Here is a 13,540-nt window from a genome sequence, read left to right as displayed (position 1 = left end):
GACTGAACCTGGTACCATGTGGTTCGTAAGCAAGTTACTTACCACACAGCCACTCCTATATATGACAGGCTTCTTTCAGTTTCCATCTATCAAATCCACCCACAAGACTTAGGTCAGCCCAAGGCTATTGCACAAAAATGTGCAAAAAAGAATTAGGTGGTTGAGACCACGGGTAATATAATCCAGAAGTGTAGATAAATTAAATGTTTTTTTCATGATGTAATCAAATTATTCATCAATAAAAAACACATCTGAAACAGCCTTAGTGAACCATACCCCCATTTGTGTTCTTTCTATATAATAAGTGTGTGTGTATAGATAGATATATATATAGAGAGAGGAGGGGAGTTGGACCTTTCATAAACTTGAAACTCGATCAGTATTATAAAATACTCACTGAAAAGAGACAGTATATGCACAGGCCTCAAAAAGTCTCAGCGAATGAGAAAGTGACCTTAATTTGGGATATGCCAATTTACACAGATAGGGAGATCAGGGCAAATCAACTGGATATTGATTAAGGACTATCAACAGAAGTGTCCCCTTGATCCATGTATCAGTTCATAAAGACAAAAATGTATCTCTAAAGAAAATGGACAATCTATCCAAATATATATACAAAGATCTGGAAATGGAGATAACCAGAATGTGGAGGCTTGAAAACAGAAATGATCACTATAAATAAATGCCCTGAGAACAATTAGAAAATAACATGCTGACAAATAATCTAAGACCAGAGCTTATATATACAACATAATAAAAATAACATTTACCCAAGGCACACAGGCATGCATTTCAGTTGTTTGATGAAAGTACATAAATAAAAATGATTACTGCTTCAGACAGAGCTTTTATAACCACGTGCTCATTGTGATGTCATTACAGGTTCAACGTGTAACATAGGAATATACACTAACAAATGGTGTTGTCCTGAAACCAGAGTGGCCATGACCATCCTGTCCTTTTGGGCAGCAGGAGCTATTTTCTCCAATTTATTTATGGCTTTTAAAAGAGAGCAAGGTGTAATTTGGGAGGTTTACCTGTTATTGTCAGCAGGTCAAACAACAGTATAGAATGAGTCAGCAAAAGGTGGGCCATGGTCCATAAGTGGAGCACTGAAATATTCATTGTAGGCAGAACCTTTACAAAACAATTTTCAAATTTAAAATGCTTGTGGCACATCGAGCAGTTGATAGTCTATTGTCAGTGACCTGTAAAATATACCCAGCATACTCTTTGAAGTGGTTGGCATTAGGAAGGCATCCAGTACAGAAACCAAGCCAAAACAGACGACTGGAGCCTGGTGCAGCTCTCCAGCTTACCAGTATCAGTCAAACCATCTAACCCATGCCAGCATAAAAAAATAGATGTTAAATGAGGGTTGTGTCATGATTAATTTCTGCTCACAGAAGAAGCATGGCAATTATGGGAATGAAGGATGGAGTAATATAGAGGAATATTGTTATAAAATATGATATATATATATACATGTGAGACATGGACTAATGTGAAAAGAAATTAAAAGTGGGCTGTTATGAAAATAAGTTGATGATTGCTGGTATAGGGGTCCCCGCAAAGGTTACTTAGAACAAAACTACAGGATTAGACAGTCTCATACAGTGTTAGCCTCTGTATAGTTTTCCTCCCAGCATAAAATGAAAGTAATTTAATTTTGAAGATGGGGTTTCAGCAATTCTCACACTTGTCTAATGTTTATAGGATCCTCCTTACCTTTGTAGAAAACCTATCTAAACTTACGTATTCACACAGAATGTAAAAAAAAAAAAAAAGTTTAAATTAAAAACAATTAAAAAAAAAACAAGACGTGGTGAAGGCGAAGGAAAAAAAAATATTTTTAATGATTCAATTCATTTGTCTTTCTGAGTGATTTGTTGTAATGAACCAGTCTGTGTGGTGAGGGTTGGCTGGCATGAAACTGCTGCAGCACCACCCATCTGCTGTGGTTGGGAGCCAGTGGTGACACCAGCACCTACACCACCTCCTTGTACAGACTGAATTCCCACCCCACCAGGGCCACCACCAGTTGCACCTGTCTGCTGAAGCTGCTGTTGTTGCTGTTGTTGTTGCTGCTGAGATGTTGCCAATTCAGACTGCGCCTGCAGCAGTGCCATTCTTTTGCGCTGGTAGTGCTGCCAGTGCAGCAGTTGTTGGTCGTCGATAAACTTTGCACACTGCAAGTTCACCAGTTCTTTACGAAAATGTTCATACTGCAACAGCTCCAGGAAGTGCAGACACTGTGGATACCTGGGGTATAACAATGACAAAATTAAACAAACAGGAAAATTAATTTAATAAAAAAAAAAATAAAAAATAAAAAAAAACTAATTACAAGATTAATGATATTAAAACTACAACCAATTTTCCAAACTTATTTGACTTGCTTTAGATGAACTTGTCAAGAAAAGTTACAAAGAAGCAATCACAGAAAAGAGAAAGGTAACTGGAAATACGTATGAGGGGCTATACTGGAAAGTTCTCAGCTTTGGATGAAAGAAAATGCAAGAGGATCAGTTAATTATGATTTTATTGAATATAATCCCATCTCAGATTCACACACCTATTGCAGTGGTCCTTCAGTTTTTCTGAGCCCTGTAGAACTCAGAAGGTTGAGCCTCCAACCAGGCCTTTTGTGGTACCCTCAAAGCCAGGAACTTTTCAGCACCCCATTATACAAGTTTACTAAGGCGTTCAATTAGAGAAGAGATCTGTTTGATATCGGCCAGTCAAGAAGGTTGGATAAAGATCTCTTTCTAATTTTGGCACAAAACCAGAAATTCTGAAGGGAGGAGGAAGCTGATTACATCAACCCCAGTACATGACAGGTACTTATTTTATCAACTCTGAAAGGATGAATTGCAAAGTCAACCTTGGTGGCATTCAAACTCAGAACATAAAAAGACAGAAGAAATGCTGCTAAAAATTTCGTTCTCAAACACATTTTCTATGTTGATGTTTAATCCAGCCCTATCCAGCACAAATATTCTGCCTGTTTTATGTTAAAACTGACCAAGATCCAACCTCTCACACCTACCCTACAATGTCATTCTAAAAACAATCACTCATATCATCAAAATCTTGAAGCTACAAGATAATGCATGATTAATTCAAAACATTGTGAATAAATAAGCATTTCATTGATAAAGAAATCTGAATGCTAAAAGGTTAAGCAAAATTTAAATAATTTTATATTTTACTAAATTTACCTGTAATTAGATTCACTTTAAGACAAAAATTACAAAATAGATTCGGTTAAGAACCTTTTGTTAAACTATGTTCCAAAAATCACGTTATGTTGATTAATAAAAAAAAAAAAAGAGTCGGTTTATGAAACCAGACTAAATTCACAATTATTCTAGAACTTAATTGAAACACACAAGGGATGTATTTTGGTTAGAAATATAGTAATGAAGAGTTAAACACAGCCTTGCAAATAGAAATCTTATCTAAGCAGGATTTTCTTCAGTAATAAACACACCAACAGAATATCAGCAACCCAATGAATAACTTCCATTGCATACTCTCTAAGCCAATCCTATCAGCACAAATATTTACAGTATGTAGTCGAGATAATTGTTTATCAGGAGTAGCTAATTTCAAACAGTAAAATAACAACCCTAAAAATTATAGCATCAACAAATCTTTATTAACAGTGAAGTTTAAAAAGACTGACTCACTTGAGGTATTTTGCATACTTTGCTTCTTTCCAATACTGAAGGTATTTTAAATAGTTCACAAATGATGGATCTTTGAAATAGTTTCTTTGGGCAAGGACTGCAAAAATATCACATCGTTTGATTAATTATATATCATTGTATATTAATAATTTAGATCAAAGGCGAAAAAAAATTATTCAAAACATCAAGATAAATTCTTTATTTTCTACGCTAACATGAAATAAATTTCAGACAAAAACGTAAAGAACCCCTTCGGTCAAGAATGAGCATGGGATTGCACCTAAAAAGTTACCCTCAGAGGCACAAGTCTGGGCAAGGTTAGATGAGTGATGTGCCTTTACAAATTCAGACAAAATAATATTAAAAAAAAATTTTTTTTTCAAGTCAAGTTGGAAGATAGTACTTATGACTCTTTACTGGGCCTTTGTGACTGGACAGTGACAGGGAGGAAGGTATCGTCAAACTAGGGACTTGGCCTATCAAAGTGGACTCAGTACACGTCTGTTCCAATAATAAACTCAGTCAGCAAATCCTCTACAACTGCCAATAGCAAGATGAGCTGCTACGGATCACATGATCCCAGAGTGTGTACGCATGTGACTGGGGACCACAGGTGAACTTGTAGTCTCACTGAAACTCCAAACATGAACTTTACACCTTGCAATATTAAACCAGATAACAGACTAAATCTACCAAGTAGACCATAGTGGGATTTGAACTTAGAACACAAAGAGCCAGAAGAAATACCACAAGACATCAGGTTCAACATTTTTAGAGGTCTTCAAATAGATGGGCTCTTTTTTTTTTAATTAACCATGAAAAAAGTGAAAAGCAAAGTTGACCATAGCAGGGTTGGAACTCAGAGTACAGTCAGAACAAATACCACAAAGCATTTTTTTTCCGTTGCTCTAATGACTGCCACCAATTTGCCAACTTGATGCATTCAAAAGGTAGATTGCTCATCTAAAATGTCACCAAGGTTAAATCTGGCAAAATCATTAGATTCATATTTCTAATTTATGCAAGCAGGAAACATACAGATAGTATGACTAGCATGGACTGATATAATCAACACATTTACATTAAACAAAGAAGTAGGAATGAAATGAATAAATTAAATGAACTTCATGCTTTACTAGCTGTTGTACTAACAATACCATTAGATAAGAAATTTATCTCATTTTAACATTCACTTTTCCATACTTGCATAGGTTGGTTTTATTGAGGCAGATTTTCTAGAGGGATGCCCTTCCTGACACCAACCCTCATCTTTTTCCAAGCAAGATAATAGGCACAAGAAGGCTTTCATTGATATCAAATGCGATATAAAAACAGAAATTAAAAGTAAATAAACTTACAATTTAAGTAATTGGGATTTGCAAGACACTGGACAAATTCCATCTCCACTTGGAAACGAAGTTTTTGTTGCTCATCAGTCTCTGGATGTAAAAAAGAAATAAAAAAAGTTAAACTTTATTTTTTAATGGCAAACACAACTAAGTAGGAAGACAGTAAAGGACCCACATTTTAAAATAGCAAATCAGGTTTCACATCCTTCAGAATCTATCTTTCAGATTAGCTTTCCAAATATTTCACATGTCTGATACCACATTTTATAACCCAACAGTTTAATAGACTACCTATTTACATTATGGCTTAAAATAAATGCAAGCTCATACGTTTTGGGGCCAGAATACAGCCACTTATGAAATAACCTTAGTTATTTATATATATATATATTATCATCATCATCATTTAGCATCTGTTGTCCATGCTGGCATGGGTTTGACGGTCTGACCAGGGCTGGCTGCAACAGATTCCAGTCTGATTTTAACACAAAATAACTTTAAAAATATAAACTTTTCTCAACAACACTAAGAGTAAAAGATGTTTTATATGACACATTCTACCAGTGTCCCAAGTTTGAAAGTGTTTCGTTAGAAAACAAATGGTGTCTGCCAAATCAGAAGGATCCCACCTGTTCCCTGGCCTCAATCTTGACCTCTCTCTCTCTCTCACCAGGTAACCATGTATCTCCTCTACAGCAAGGCATCTGTTTATGTCTCCTTTCCTCATCTGGCCTAAGATCACCTCCTCCCATTCCCCCATCCCCTCTCAAAGGATCTTTGTCTTGCAACTGACTTGGTGACCCTGCCAGTGCTAGTGCCACATAAAAAGCATCCAGTTCACACTGTAAAGTGGTTGGCATTTCAAAGGGCATCCAGTGATACAAATCCGATATAACAAACTCCTATTGCAAAATCCAATTTTTTGTAAAGTTCTTTTTTACTTATTTTAGTATAATTTATTCTTTTATAAAATAAAATGAAAGAACTAGACAGGATAATGCTGTCATCGGCATTTAACTGTGTCCACCACAACATTATGAGCAATACAAGGTAATGTGTGGCTTATTTTCACAAAATGCATTAATTCAATACAGCATATCGTTGTATTATGAATTAATCCCAATGATGTGAGAAAGTAAATTGTACTATCAAAGTTCATCGCATTAAAACCTCCATCCATTTCGACAAGATTCCTTTCAATCACTTCATCAATGTTAATGATACCCTGCACATTCTCACAGGTGCTTGCTGTGTTACAGGGTCAGCGATTTCTTTGACACAAAATTTTCAGTTCCAAAGAAAAGAAAAGCAAAAACATTCTTCTAGTTGCATTCTATTGCCGAGTTGAATCGAGTACTACCGAGCATTACTTTACTTTCGTTTATTTTTTCTTATGCCAATCTCTGCCGACTTCAGTGGTTTCATTTTCTGCATCACAAAACGAAACCTCGCATTTGGTTATTATTATTATTTTTAACAAATAATATATCAGTATGATGGTTCTGGTTGTTTACGAATAGGTCATCGTTCGTTTTAATTTGCAGCGAATAAATAAACTGGCAGTCCAACTTAAATGAAAAATTATTCAGTAAAATAACTGTCAAAATAAAACAAATGATTTAAAGTGATACAAACAGACATACTGTTTATGAACATTATGAAAAGCATGGGAAGATTTCGTATTATAGACTTCGGGATGTTTTTAGTCTGTTACTTTCACTTTTTCTCTCCAAATAACAAAATAATACAAACAGTTCTTGGATCTCTTTTAATAAAACTCCTTTTCCAATATGAAAACATGTTGAAGAAGGTTCTCGCCGTGACAAAAGGAAAACAAACAAAAATTTGAAACGGGATTTTACGTTGCTGAAATAGATTTTGGTTTATGTGTATATATAAATATCTTGGCTCAAACATTTTAGTTACTTCTGTAGTTTTCTCAACTAATAAAATATTGTGTGTATGTGGATATATATAGAGAGAAAGAAAGATAAAAATGATATTCTTTACCTTGGCTGGGATGAACAGGGACTCGAGAAGAAGCCATGCTTGGAAAAATGCCGTCAAACATAATTTTACTTCCGTCAATTTATGGAACCGCAGTAACGATGTTGTGATGTTTATTGGATATAATTGAGAATACTATAAAAAAAAAATCTGACATCAAACAAAGATTTTTAAAAATTACAAACAATTATTTGACTTCTGTAATTTAAAGAAATTATTATTTTTTATTTTACATGTCCATAAAACTTCAGATTTTTAAGAGAGGAAATGTAATTAGTGAAAGGAATTGTTTGTAACAATTGAAAATGGGTCGCATGTCATGAATAATAATAATAACGAAGACAAATTTATTACTTCTTTTGTCGGCAACGCTTATATATTTTTTATTTATAACGCATTTTGATTTGGTTTTCAAGCTTTTAGTAGTTTTTTTGTCTTATCTAAATCCTATGTAACTGTCTCCGTTTGTGGCAAAATGACTTGGAAATATAAATATTAGTGCACTAGTCCAGAAGAAAGTGCAAGTGGAGGTTACTGTTATACATTTTTAAGAAACAATACTCCGAAGACATTTTTCCCACCTAAGAACTATTTGTGAATGGAACCAAACACTACAACAGTAGAATATAAATATAAGTTATAAAATGATAAGGGCAGGAGACGAGCTGAAAACTAAGTAAGAGAATGGGAATCTCGCAAAATCTAAGTGTCGGTGATTAGTTTTGGTTTCAAGATGAAATAAATTTCTTCGTCGGTGGAAGAAATTTAACATTTGTTTTTCCATGCCATTACGACTCAAGCAGAAACTAATGCCCCTCCTGCCGCCAACTTTCACCCGTGATTTTTCTCTTTTTTTTTTTTTTTACCTGTCAAGTAAGGGATTAGAATTCCCCATTGGATATCAGGTAACATTCTAAGAAAATAGAAATTACTTGTGAAACAATATTTCTAACGGGTCGATATACTTAATTAAGTATATCGACCCGTTAGAAATGGCAGTCAAATCTCCTTCAAATTACACCCTACTGTCTTGAAAAAAAAAGATGGAAACATTTCATAATGTAGTCCAAGATACATAATGTCCGAAGTAGAGCAGTCTGGCTCGCCTTTGGTTTGCTTAGTCGTAAGTTTATTGAGGTCAATGACTGTTCTGTTCTGTATGCAGATCCTGTCAAAACCAACTTTGCTTCTCATCCTTTCAGTGTTGATAAATGATGCATCAGCACAGGTTAGTGGACAGGTGGGAATAATAAAGCATCAGGTGAACTGCCTTGCAATTTGTTGCAGTTCTTTTTGTTCTGAGTTCAAATCTTGGAATGGCCTACTTGAATGGTAGACTTAATCCTTCACCTAGTTTAAAACTCTACTAAATGGTTCTTGGATGCCTTTAGGAGTATCTACTGCTTTGCAAGTATTCAGGTCTCCGGCTGAGTTCCCTTTCATCTCTCCCTCCTCACTAGTCTCCGAGGCCCTGCAAAGAGACATAAGCACGGTCTTCTTTCCTGACTAAGAGATAAAAACAAAACAATCTGGGCTGACCCTAGACCATCTTAAGAGTATTAGAAGCCTCTATGCAAAGCAATCTACTGGGCGGGGGGGGGGGGGGTCTATCATATTCAGTGATTGCAAGCCACGGGGCACAAAGATTAGCATTGAGCCTCTTAACCCATGGGGCTCCCATGCAACTACACAATATGCCCATGGCACTAGACTGACCTGGATCTCAACAACAACAAAATATTTTCAATCACTTTGAACTCAGCAGCCTATTAACTGGAAGTAGCCCAATATCTAATTGGTCATTTCATATCTAGGATATTTGAAAAATGTGAAATGAAGTAACAGCCCAGATATAAATAAAAAGTGTGTTATGAGTCTGAATTTAAGATATGAGCTAACAGCCAATTATCTTACCTACTCTTCTTCATGGTCCTGTTCTAGGTTTACATAATGATGTAAATTTTACAAGCCTTGTCACAACTTTAGTTAATATCGTGGTTCAGTAGAATAACTTTGCTGTGTGACTAATTATAAGCATCTAAATTAGGTGTAGATATGGCTGTGTGGTAAGAAGTTTGCTTCTTGGCCACATGGTTTTGGGTTTAGTCCCACTGTGTGGCACCCTGAACAAGTGTTTTCTTCTATGGCCCTTAGATGACCAAAGTCTTGTGAGTGAATTTAGAAGACGATGATGATAACTGAGAGATATAAGGTGCATTCAAAAAGTATTGAGACTTTTTCAGGAAAGACATTAATTTCAAAGAAGTACAAAACTCTGATCACCTTCAAAGTAGGATCCTCTCCTTTCAATGCACTTCTTGTAGTACTCCAGCCCCTTGGAAATCCTCCAAAGTGAAGGTGTCCAGGACCCTTGTTACAGACTCCTCTCCTTCATCTTCAACTTCAGGATCAAGCAAAAGTAACGGAACAACGTCCTGACTGTAGGGAGGGTGAAGGACGGTTTTGATGTCCGTCTCTGTCAAGTAGTTGGTTACTAAAATGGAAATTGTGGACTGGTGCATTGTCCTGATGCAGGTGCTCTCATCTTTCATGATGAAATTTCTTTTTAAACTCCCTCAAAACTTCCACAAAGTACTCTTGGTTGACCATCTTGCCAGAGGGAACTTAGGGGATGTAGATGATACCCTTGATGTCAAAAAAGGGGATTATCATGATCTTCCTGATGGACTTGCCAATGAAAAACAGATACTTAGCTCATACATCTTAATTCATAAGCATTCGAGAGCATTTCATAAGTTTCTGTAGCATTTTTGTCCAGTTTAACTTTATTGCATAGCAAGCTTCCAAATTGCTTTTAGATCCCTCAAAACCACTTGTGCTTAAATTAAAATTAATTATTACTAAGGAAAATTAAGCCCTCTGGAGTGGGATGTTTCCTGTTAGTTCATGTAATATATGTTATCTCAATTCTTTTTGGAGGGTGGGTGTCTTAATATATAGGATAAAATTGTCCAATTTGTCTTTTCCTTATTTAAGATAGTAGGATATTATCTCAAGAAAATTTAGCTGCTATTTCTTGGACATTGAGCAACTGCACAAAGACCTTTCTTCATTGACTTGAAATAAACTTTTTTAATTCACACAAGATCAATTTTGATTGAACAGACCATTGATGGAAGTCGTTCCAGTTATGACTATCTCATCTTTTTTGTATGTGAGGAACTACATTATCCAGTATATTCTTTATATAAGACAGTTGAGTATGATTTTGTTGAAAATTTCGTTGTTATTTCCAACAGGTTGAATGACCATGTGAAAAGTCTCTTGTTGAACACTAAGACCAGTATTTTAAACGTTACATCTATAAAGGGAAATTACTTTGAAACATTTTAACACGAGTCATTGCCCTTGACTTGTTTTCTCAAAGCTAAGGTCTATGCATTCTAAGAATTCCTTCTAATTTCATTAGATCTTCCATCTCAGTTCAAGAACCTGGTCAAACCTTTCCTGTCACACCCTTTTCGTACTTAGATATACATATTACATTCCAGAAGTTCATCAGATTCTTAGAGCGATAATCAAATACTACTTTACATACACACATAGGGGCTGTTGTAAAGGTACAATATGCAAAGAGAAAAATAGTGCATCTGTTGGCCTGATGTAGTGGGTTGGCGAGTTGATCGGCAATGAGGTATGCAGTTAATTAATGAATTCATTCATTCAAAGAAAACAGTGCATCTGCAGGCCAGAAGTTGGAATGTATTCGTGGATGTTTGTTAGTGTCAAGCAGTGTTACCATTCCAAATGTGACTCTTGGAAAGAGTCAGCAACTAATGAGGGCTGAAGTAGTTTCCTGGGTCTGATATGTTTGTAGATCCTCCCAGACTTGTGAGATTGATATAGTCGATGTTCATAGTCTCCTGTGTAATGAATGCCTTAGTATATCATTCTATAATAAATAAATCAGAAATGATTAAAATAAACGGCCAACATCGGCCAAATCTCTGATCTGGACAATATTTTTAGCAGGGTTTGACATGGAGGAATAAGTAAGCGTCCAACGACCCGGAAAAAAATTAGAGAAAATCATTTTTGCAAAGTATCAAGTCTAGCTCTTTATTATCTCTACCAACTCGACTGCCCAAGTTTTAGAACAATATTTACAAATTCGTAACTTATATTTCTTCTAAAAATCATCCTAACTGTCTAAGAATTGAATAGTAAATCGCTTGTAAATTCGGACAAAAGATTTGAGGATTATTGCTAAGTTCCCCTTCGGTCAGCTGAGTTGTTCAATTTCATACATTCCCCCCACTCTCTCACGTTGAGACATTGTTTTTAATTTTATCCAATAGAAATTGAGAATGGCCGTTACTGCATTATTGTTCCGATCCCACTATGGCAGCTCGGTCTGCTTTCGGCAGTGTTGTCGTATAACTTTCTAACTGCGCATTGCTAATGGATACACCGAAAGCCGTTACAATGGATTGCCCATCTTCTCCTGTCGATCCTGAAATTTTCCAGGCGATGCAAAATGTCGACGTGAATTGTTTATCTCGCATGAACGAGTCCAAGTTGAGACCCGTCTTGCCGGCGCTCGTCCGCATGGCGCTCTGCAAATCCGTCGATACCAGCGAAGCCTGGGCGACCTCGCGCAAAACAGTCCTCAATATTCTCTCCAATTTCGATGTTGTTAATGGACTTGTAGCCCTTTTATCTATCGATTTCCATTCGCTTGAACAAGACGTGAAAAAAGAACAAAATCTTCGGTGAGTTGATCTAAAAAAAAAGAAAGCAATGTGGTTGAATACAAAAACCGGAATTGGTTGTTCCCTTGTTTTTACCTTTTTATTATTGAAACAGGATCGTATTATTTTTGATTTTTACCCACCAGATACGAAATATTGTTATGTAATCAACATGAAATTGCCACGACTTTTAATGTGGTAAACCAAAAATACTGGATGAATACGGGATCGAACCTGTCTTCAGATTCCAATATCAAGTTTTTATTTACTTATTTTAAGATAGCTCTGATGTAATATTGATTTTATTATAAACATATCTGAAGTTTTTAATTTGATACTCTAACGTGGCACAAAAGTGTAATATTTACAATGTTTGTAAAATTAATAAGTTCTTGTGTCGTAGAAAGAGCAGAATTCTTACCTTTTCAGGTCTTTCACTGATCACTAGATATTTGGGGGGGGGGGGGCTATACATACATACACACACCTATGTAATAATCCAATGTAAAAATCCTTCGAACCGACTTTTGTTTACTTTTTTTTTTTTGTCCATATGAGTATATAAACCACGCTAAATCCATAACTATTTACCTACACCAAAGAAAAAAAATAACTGTCAACTGGGGTTGGACCTGTGTAAAGTGTCTTATATACTACACTATCAGGTCTGTTGACACTTGTTGATGTAAACTAAACATTGTCCAAAACGACTTAAATATACAGTGACTATTTCGGCAGTATTTTATTAGACTTGAATTTATTGTTCCTATTTTAAAACATTTCCTCGAAATTTTTGCCTGAGATAGGCCAAACCTAAAACTAACTTCCTATTAAGTTCATTCTATTATTGTTTATTAGTTGTCCGCTCAACCTATCCATTTTTAGTTAGATATTATTTATCAACTTTCGTCTTAACTAATTTAGTTTCAATTATTTTGTTATCCTAACTTCATTGTATAAACAAACGTTTTGTTTGTAGACATTGTTTCATTGGTTAAAGTAATTTATCTTCAAAACGTTTTGATTTTTTTTTTTTTTTTGTAATTCAATATTATTGCAATCCTAATTTGAATTAACGTTGTAAATCTGCCTGCAGGCCACTCATGCGTTGCATGCTTGACCTGTCAGAAATAGAAGATAAATTACTCTCCAAACACACTGACCTGTCTTTAAAAAAAAAAAAAAGGAAAGACACTTTAGATTACTGTAGCCCTAGAGAAGCCTATATATTTTCAATCACAGCTCTGACTTAGGGTTTGACTTAGGGTTAAACAACAAACTTAGGGTTAAACAACAACAATTCACTGGTCTTTCAGAGATACTTTTAGACAGCCTTTCGATTTATCTTCTCTCCCTACAGCAAGCTTTCCCTAACAGAGTTTGCTATAGAGTAGCTGCTTGAGATGCAGATCCAGCACACAAGTGGTACCCTCCTGCAGTCTGCCTGTAGCAATGCTAGCTTTAGAGATCCTGCTGTCGACCTCTTCCTTAAGATTTGCTGCTCTTGAGAGTGGACCTGTCAACTATCTGTGGTAACCAGCGGTAGACAACTTTTCTCGCAGGACGCCTCAAAAGGTGCAATCTCTTCTTGACACCACATACCTGCTGGAAAGGAAGATTCCTTCCCCCCCCCCCCCCTGTATACTGTAGCCTCTCACAGGTGCCGTATTGTGATCCCTGGTAAAAGTTGTTCTCTAGACCCAGGTTGATTTTGATCCAGTAAACCTATGATCAAAAGCATTTTATCATCATCATCGTTTAATGTCTGTCCTCCATG

The 13,540-nt window shown here is 35.8% G+C and overlaps 2 protein-coding genes across 3 annotated transcripts in view; one reads left to right on the top strand and one right to left on the bottom strand.

Annotated features, from left to right (window-relative positions):
- Window positions 1-1,829: 1,829 nt before the first annotated feature.
- LOC106881139 (mediator of RNA polymerase II transcription subunit 31) lies at window positions 1,830-11,826 on the bottom strand. 2 transcript variants are annotated; one of them, XM_089354501.1, is made up of 5 exons: window positions 9,335-11,826; window positions 7,055-7,186; window positions 5,054-5,134; window positions 3,696-3,792; window positions 1,830-2,265 (listed from the first exon to the last, which is right to left on the bottom strand). In XM_089354501.1, the coding sequence occupies exons 2-5, from the start codon at window positions 7,113-7,115 to the stop codon at window positions 1,869-1,871; spliced, it is 636 nt and encodes a 211-aa protein (XP_089210627.1). In that variant the 5' UTR covers window positions 7,116-7,186; window positions 9,335-11,826; the 3' UTR covers window positions 1,830-1,868. The 2 variants fall into 2 exon arrangements, with proteins under 2 accessions (XP_089210627.1, XP_014786900.1); XM_014931414.3 differs by lacking the exon at window positions 9,335-11,826 and having other exon boundaries at window positions 7,055-7,205.
- Window positions 11,389-13,540, top strand: part of LOC106881138 (integrator complex subunit 2) — a 31,479-nt gene continuing 29,327 nt past the window's right edge. The window contains exon 1 of the mRNA XM_014931412.3: window positions 11,389-11,784. Within this exon, the coding sequence (XP_014786898.1) occupies window positions 11,474-11,784 (311 nt within the window). The 5' untranslated portion in view covers window positions 11,389-11,473. The remainder of the gene's footprint in view (window positions 11,785-13,540) is intronic.

This window comes from Octopus bimaculoides, chromosome 6 (assembly GCF_046866305.1).
Source record: "Octopus bimaculoides isolate indiv1 chromosome 6, ASM4686630v1, whole genome shotgun sequence".
NCBI lineage: Eukaryota > Metazoa > Mollusca > Cephalopoda > Octopoda > Octopodidae > Octopus > Octopus bimaculoides.
The sequence above is the reverse complement of the archived record's forward strand: the minus strand, read 5'-3'. Positions and strand labels throughout refer to the sequence as shown.

What these genes read in the sequence shown, in the direction of transcription:
- LOC106881139 (XM_089354501.1), bottom strand. Translation starts at nt 7,115, where the DNA reads ATGTTTGACGGCATTTTTCCAAGCATGGCTTCTTCTCGAGTCCCTGTT. An exon ending in CCCTGTTCATCCCAGCCAAG is followed by an intron (nt 5,135 to 7,054) that starts GTAAAGAATATC and finishes TTTTACATCCAG; the next exon opens with AGACTGATGAGCAACAAAAA. An exon ending in AAGTATGCAAAATACCTCAA is followed by an intron (nt 2,266 to 3,695) that starts GTGAGTCAGTCT and finishes GTTATACCCCAG; the next exon opens with GTATCCACAGTGTCTGCACT.